We start from the raw sequence: 7,668 nt of genomic DNA on the forward strand, positions 1-7,668 counted from the left end.
ATCACACAGTCATGAGTGAAAGAGCAATTCTGAGTGAAAGATAATGAGAATTATTGCTTTCTTGCACAGTGGCTCTGGTTAAGATAATTAGTTTATGGGTAGGATTTATTTGCCTTTTTCTTTTTCTTTTTTTTTAGCATTTAATCGTGGCTATCTTGTTTAGGCCATGAAGATATCTTGCTTTAGAAAATCCAAAAATGAATGAATGGATGTTACTTGTAAAAAAGAAAAAAAAATGAATTAGCAAATTGAAATCAAATTAACATAATCCACTCAGAAGTTTATTTAATTTAATTGGAGGTTGTTGTTTTCTTTTCCACTTATGACAATGATGAAGTCGCAGCGGTGAATGCAGTATGAACACTATTTTACACCACATGGGGGCATTTAACATCTCGTGAAGCATGATGCTCGCTCTCCCCCACATAAATGCTTCGTTTATCTGGGTTTGCTGAAAAATCAATTATTGTGAAACACTGTTCTTAAACTCCTGTTAAAACATCCTGGCATGTTGAGACTTTACTTCGGTGGGACAAGCTTCCTTATCGCTGTATCAAGAGAATGAGCAACAACAAAGGACTATTCGCACGCATACGTTCCCTCGCCGTGGAGGCTGAAGGCGTTCCTTCGCTGCTGGAACCCCGGCCAATGACGTAGCCGCGTGTCCCTTCAATCCACAAACAGATCACGCTTCTGCTGACCAATCACACGCGCCGCGAGCCTGCACCAGACATATAAATCAGGCTGACAGCACAAGCGCCTGGTCAGAGGATGAGAGAACATCGAACATACAATAATTAGTCAAATAACTGGACCTGCCAGTCGGATATCATACATTTTTATTTCTGTCGTTGTACAGGTACGTAGCTTTCTTTAATTTATCAGACTGCCATTTGTGCGCAATGCACGTGTCTGCTTTTGTGAACGTTAATATGGGATTATGCAACTGGATTTTTTTTATATATATATATTATCATACTTTATATGTATTTTTTGTGTTTATTTTTAGTGAGTTATTTTTTCTTGTTTTGTGAAATCGCCGTTTATCAATATTTCACGCTGTGATGTAATACTGCCGCGCTGTAACCATGGCTACCGGTTGCTATCTGTGTAGTCGGGGATGCGCAGGAAAGCTTCGAGTTGAATGATTGTGGCTACTTTAACGTGTTTGTTTGTAGAGCAGCGATGATGCTTTTTGCATTGATCTACTGATTTGTGCGATCAATATTGATTTCCATGCTGATCGAACAACCCTTTCACAAGTGAATACAAGAGAATTCCAAATGCTGATTACAAAGCACGTGGTCTGGTCTTTCCCAACCCCTTTTAAACCCGATTTGTAAATTTTTTAATCACAATTATTGTCTGATTTGTTGTTTTAATATGCCATACTAAATATTCAATGGCGTACACAAAATAAAAGGTTTATTATCCAATCAGTGCTGTTTGTTTTTTTAGTAACAGGCCTCTGTGATGAAATTGATGAAATTATAATGTTTGTCTGTGATTAGTCTTTTACCCTAACTAATGGTCCTTGTGCTGTATGTATGTATGTTTGTATGTTTTGATGCTTATGCAAGTGGCTTCATGTTGAAGGAGCTATGATATTTTCAATGTGTTACTTCGTAGTGTTGTAAAATCTGTTTTCCTCCTATTTAGGTGTTCTATAGTAATAAAAATGGCCATGTCTGCCAGTGCTCAGTTGAGTAAAGTGGTAAAACGGCAGTATATGGAACTGCCTCAGGGAGACAACGTACAAGCCATGTATATCTGGATAGACGGAACCGGAGAAGGACTGCGATGCAAGACCAGGACACTAGACTCGGAGCCTAAAAGCATTGAAGGTAAGCTAGACAAAGCCACATCGATCTACATTGCAATTATATATTTCAGTTTAAGTCTAGAAATTCTAATGGATCCTGTTTCATTATTCAGATCTTCCTGAGTGGAACTTTGATGGTTCTAGCACGTATCAATCTGAAGGCTCCAACAGCGACATGTATCTCATCCCCTCTGCCATGTTCAGGGATCCTTTCCGCAAAGACCCCAACAAACTGGTCTTGTGTGAGGTGCTCAAGTACAACCGGAAACCTGCTGGTATGTTTGTTTGAGGATAAAACATAATCGGTGTTTGTTTGATCAGGGTTTGCTAGAAGACTTATAGCTTTTCTGGTCTCGAACACAGAAACCAACCATCGTCGTACATGTAAAAAGATAATGGAAATGATAGATCATCAGATCCCTTGGTTTGGCATGGAGCAGGAGTATACCATCCTGGGTACCGATGGACATCCCTTTGGTTGGCCCTCCAATGGGTTCCCTGGTCCCCAAGGTAAGGAGGGCTCCTTTTACACTCCTAATTGGCCATATCCGTGATGTTCGCAAGGTGTCTGGTCATAACATGCTGCTCTGATATCTACAGGACCTTACTACTGTGGAGTTGGAGCAGATAAAGCTTATGGCAGAGACGTTGTGGAGGCACATTACAGAGGTTGTCTCTATGCTGGTGTGAAGATATGTGGAACCAATGCTGAAGTTATGCCAGCTCAGGTAACCTCCATTCCACTATGTTCTGAGACAGACACTACAGTCAGCCATTAAGTGTATTAAGACATCTAAGATTACCCTTTTGGAATGTGACCTCAATTCTACCATTAATTCTTGATTAGTTATAACGTGGCTTTTATTTTCCAGTGGGAGTTCCAGGTTGGCCCCTGTGAAGGTATCAGCATGGGAGATCACTTGTGGGTAGCTCGTTTCATCTTACACAGAGTTTGTGAAGATTTTGGTGTGGTTGCCTCATTTGATCCTAAGCCAATCCCTGGCAACTGGAATGGCGCTGGTTGCCACACTAACTTTAGCACCAAGGAAATGCGGGAAGATGGTGGGCTGAAGTAAGTACTAATAGGCTTTTTCTTTTTTTAAATTGGTGGCAAATAAAAATCATAAATGGCTGGCTATGATTTGTTCATGTGCTATGTGTGCGTGCAGACTATTAAACTATTGTTTTGTATATCCTCAACTAGATGCATTGAGGCGTGTATTGATAAGCTTGGAAAGCGGCACAACTACCACATCCGTGCCTATGATCCAAAGGGAGGCCTGGACAATGCTCGCAGACTGACTGGCCACCATGAAACCTCCAACATCCATGAGTTCTCTGCAGGCGTGGCGAACCGTGGCGCTAGCATCCGCATCCCACGAACTGTGGGACAAGAAAAGAAGGGTTACTTTGAGGATCGCCGCCCATCTGCCAACTGTGACCCCTATGCGGTCACCGAAGCCCTGATTCGCACATGTTTGCTAGATGAAGAGGGTGACGAACCTGTGGACTACTAGATCTTTCTTTTCTCGGACTGAACTTCCCTCCCCTTCTTGCCATACATCCCGGTTTTCTTTTTTAAATGGCCATCAAGCCAAATTAGTACTGTATCTTGTTTTCTATCAGGGTGGTTCTAACTTGGCATTTTAATTTTGCTGAAGTTGACTGGTCAACTTAACATTTTAAGATTTAAATCTAAAGTTAACCTGATTTGACTGGGGACACTGTGTTGCAGGGCATGTCTTTCCCATGTGTTTTTTTTTTTTTTTTTTTTTTTTTTAACCCCCTCATTTTTATTGTTTCTTGGGGAGTGATGTTTAACGTTAACGTTGAAAGCTCTTCATGATCCCATGACTCTACCATTTGGTAGCTAAGATGGACTGAAACGCGAGTCAAGTGCACAGAAGGCCCTAGGGCTGCCAAGGCTAGACATCTAATTTCTTTTAAACCAATAGCTAGTTGTTGCGTATTTTGACTTGATTATTCAAGTATGTAATGTTTCAATGCGTCTTACTTAGTGTATTAATTGGCAAATGTTGGTATCCATTTTGACTATACATCTTGCACTGTTCTTGTGCGGTACTCTTCACAGTCGAGGTCCAATAACTGTCTTGTTTTTATATTTGTGGATCTGTTATTTGTCATGTTAAGTCCAGATCCATCAAGGATTTGATCTGTTTTTGTCTACTACTATGGCATAACTGCACCTGTTTTGGTAAAAACCTGAAGTTGCTAAAAAAAAAAGGAGACTTAAACGTTTATTTTTTATCACAAACTTTGTTGTGTGCTTCCTCTTTACAGTGATGTCTTTCTTGTGTACTTAACGATTTGACTCGTATGCTATTTTTAGCAATACAAGGTCCCTAACATGTTTTGAAAACGCATGGGCAAGATGAGTATACTGGGTCAAAACAAAATACAAAGACTCAACTTGGATTCCAACTTGAGCTTTACCACTCAAAAAATACAATCCACCCTTAGTCCTAATTAACTGAAAGCTTTGAATAATTAAACTAATTTTAATATTAAAAGAAAAGGTAAGATTTGAATAGCAAGTATTCATTCCCGTTGACATTTGTACTTGTTTTAAGCATAAACTAATTACATTTTGTTCAATATTACAGAAGAGACTTCATTTCGCATCTTGCATGCCATGACTATAAATTTAAGACTTTCTGCTTCAATTTAGGACCTTCTAAGGCTTTAATTTGTGGAAGGGCAAATTAAGACTTAAGTCACACAGAAACCCCAATAAGGGAGCATAAATCTATGCAGAGCATTAAGGATTCGTAAATTAATATATTTTTGCAATCAATTTTAACACACAAAACTTAGTTTTTCAGCTTCGTGGCACTTTGTCATAAACTTCCATTTACTTCTGAATCACAGGTAAAAGACTAGTCTTAACACACTGTTATTTGTTAGCTTTATATTTGAAAAGTGTATTTTTTTTTTTAGATGTTCCTTGTCAAATACAATCGTTATCGCTCTCATTTCTAAATCTGTTTACATCGCAAGCGTGCACTACGGTTCATAAACACTTTGTTTTTATACACTTTTTCTGCAGTGTATTGGTCAACAGAGAGATTAAAATGTTTTCTTTCTGAAACATCGTATTGCGCAAAATATAGACAAACAATTGAAACCCACATCGCTGGGATATTTGCAGAGTTTGCAGCTCAACTTTTGCAACCTCATCGATAAACTTTTTATCTGTTTGCGAGGATTTCATAAACACGGTTAACAGTAAAGTCACATTCACTAACGCTGTTTGCACACTGGAACAAAGGGGCGTCTCGGTTTCATTCTATGAAGTGCAGGAACATCCAAGCTTTCCTGGGACAAAAATATTTACTTTGTATTTTTCTGCGAGGTGGGAGCAGGGTGAACAAGTTTGCTGTAGAACCTTTGACCTACATTCCCATGCCTGACAGACTGACAAGCCTTGTGATTGGCTCCCCAAAGCGACTTCCAACCAATCATAAATTAGAATGGTGGTTTCTGTCCAGTGCTTGGGAAAAGTTGCTGGGCAGTTGTATTGTTTTATAAGTCTTAACTGCGGAGTTAAAATAGACTTTGAAGAAGTCCAGGGCATGTTATTTTTGTCATGTTATTTTTTAATCCAAAATACTGTTAAGAACAAAGTTTCTCACAATCAACAGATAAACTTTGATCATATAATTTACTATTTAATCATTGCATTTTGAGATAACATTATATTATTCATATATATAATTATTTTCAATCTTGTTTAATTATTTTGCTGCATTTCCTAAGGGTATCATCAACTTTGAGTCATTGTTTTGACATCAGAAATCTTAAAGAAATGGTAACTTGATATAAAGACAAAGATATCATTAATTTCGTTTGGATGGTGAATGGTGAATGATTACAATCAGTCTGAACAAAAAATTGCAAGCTAAGGATAAAAGTGGCTTTTTAAACTAAAATGAGCAATAAAATATACATATGATAACACTTGTTTTCTTTGTAAAATGCATAAATAAACCATAAAAATTACAAAGTGATATTTTTTCAAATAAAAAATTATTTATTTTAATTATTCCGTTCCATTTATCTACAGGCACAGACATTTCCATTTGAGTGCTACTCATGAATAAATCCGAGCATAATCAATGATTGTAGGTGTTGATAACAATGAAGCCTAATGTAGATTATTTCTTGTTAGGCCAAATAATAGCACAGCTTGCATCTTCCATGAATCATGCAGAGAGAAGCACGTCAGGCTGCTGACCCAGTTTCCTTCCTGCCTTTAAAAAACAGACAGTAAAGACAGGAACGTGTTTCAGAAGGATAAAGATAGTAATTTCTAATTGATCTTTCTGTCTGCTGTCTTATAACACAATAACTCTTTAACCAGATCTATGGACATACATAATGCTGCATGCAATGTGCCACTGGCTATTAAGTGCTATGAAAAAAAACAATACTATTATAAACAAATGAGCAGTATGTGTTGCTTTATCTTCTTCAGATGTGCCATGTCTTTCCAAATATCACTTTTGACCCTTAGATAACAAGCTCTCTGAGACCCGCTACTCAACAATGGCTTGGAGGGGAGGGATGATGCTCAGTTGCCATGGCAACCACCAGACTGCTCAGGCTGAACCGAGCTGGTTCTAGTGGGGAGAGGAAAAAACATGGTTATGCAATCAGAAGGGAGACACAACCAGTAGGTACAGGAAACAAAGCAGTACAGTTAACCTCCAGTTAAATAATGGCCTTTGTTACACTCAGACATCAACAACTGGATTATCCAATGCCTCAATATGGGCAATTTTATTAGTAACATGCTCTTTTTCAGAAATACTTTCATATGTAGCTGCTGGTATTATTCAGGAGATTATTCAACTGCATAATTGGGGATTGATTAACAAGCAGTGCCACTTTTACTTGCGCAAATGCTGCATGCTTTGGTTTGAGGTTATATCACAGCAATCACACTGTAAGTAGCCTATTGCAGCATTTCTTTGTTAAGCATGCTAGAGTTTCAGTGAATAGAAGTAAATATATATTAGGGATGCAACAATACAGTTAGCCCATGGTTCAATACATAGCTAGTTTTTTTTTAACCACAATTTTCGGTTCTGTTCAGTTTTGATGGCTTGGCGCATCAGAGTGTTTTTTTGCGATTTAAAATGTGATTTTACCAGGAAATAACAGTGGTCGAGAAGTGCAAAACAGATTACAATTCTGAAAACAAAATAACAAATTGCAAATACAAATCTAAAAAACAAAATAACAATTCAGAAAACATTATAACAAGTCAGATAACACAACGACAAATCTGAAAACAAAACAAGTATAGTCTGAGACAGCATTGGTTTGGGATTGCCATCGCTGACTGGACGAGACATCTGTCAATCAACGTATACAGAAAGAACCAGCCGAAAAACAACCTGCACCTAATAACCCTACCCTATACTTTATTTTCACCTTTTTGATTATTTCCTTAATTTTTTTTTAAATAAATGCCTTTACGATGTGATAGGAGATCGAACCCAGGTCAAAGCCAAGAACACACTTAATCACCTGCACCAATGAACCTGACAAAATGCTAATGCCAAAATGCCAATAAGGCAGGTTATTTGCACAAAGTATAACTAGACACTCTGCATGTTTTATTCCATAGTAAGCGCAATTCATACAATACATTTAAACCGAGCTACTTTAAGACCATCTCCGAACTTTCTACCGTGACTCTGCTGTTTTTCGGCTGGTTATTTCTGTATACTTTGATTGAGAAATGTCTTGTCAGCGATGAGTAATCCCAAACCAGTGGCGCCGTCTCAAACTATACCTAGCTTTTCCGGTTTGTCTGATTT

At 38.0% G+C, this 7,668-nt stretch overlaps 1 protein-coding gene across 1 annotated transcript; it reads left to right on the plus strand.

The window, feature by feature from the left end:
• Positions 1–704: 704 nt before the first annotated feature.
• LOC109106083 (glutamate-ammonia ligase (glutamine synthase) a) lies at positions 705–4,097 on the plus strand. The gene is made up of 7 exons (XM_019119405.2): positions 705–859; positions 1,660–1,844; positions 1,936–2,097; positions 2,186–2,332; positions 2,423–2,550; positions 2,695–2,894; positions 3,027–4,097. Exons 2-7 carry the CDS (start codon positions 1,679–1,681, stop codon positions 3,337–3,339), a joined length of 1,116 nt encoding a protein of 371 aa, XP_018974950.1. The 5' UTR covers positions 705–859; positions 1,660–1,678; the 3' UTR covers positions 3,340–4,097.
• Positions 4,098–7,668: the final 3,571 nt, after the last annotated feature.

Source organism: Cyprinus carpio, chromosome A2, assembly GCF_018340385.1.
Source record: "Cyprinus carpio isolate SPL01 chromosome A2, ASM1834038v1, whole genome shotgun sequence".
Classification (NCBI taxonomy): domain Eukaryota; kingdom Metazoa; phylum Chordata; class Actinopteri; order Cypriniformes; family Cyprinidae; genus Cyprinus; species Cyprinus carpio.

What these genes read in the sequence shown, in the direction of transcription:
- LOC109106083 (XM_019119405.2), top strand. Translation starts at nt 1,679, where the DNA reads ATGGCCATGTCTGCCAGTGCTCAGTTGAGTAAAGTGGTAAAACGGCAG. An exon ending in GGAGCCTAAAAGCATTGAAG is followed by an intron (nt 1,845 to 1,935) that starts GTAAGCTAGACA and finishes TTCATTATTCAG; the next exon opens with ATCTTCCTGAGTGGAACTTT. An exon ending in GTACAACCGGAAACCTGCTG is followed by an intron (nt 2,098 to 2,185) that starts GTATGTTTGTTT and finishes TCTCGAACACAG; the next exon opens with AAACCAACCATCGTCGTACA.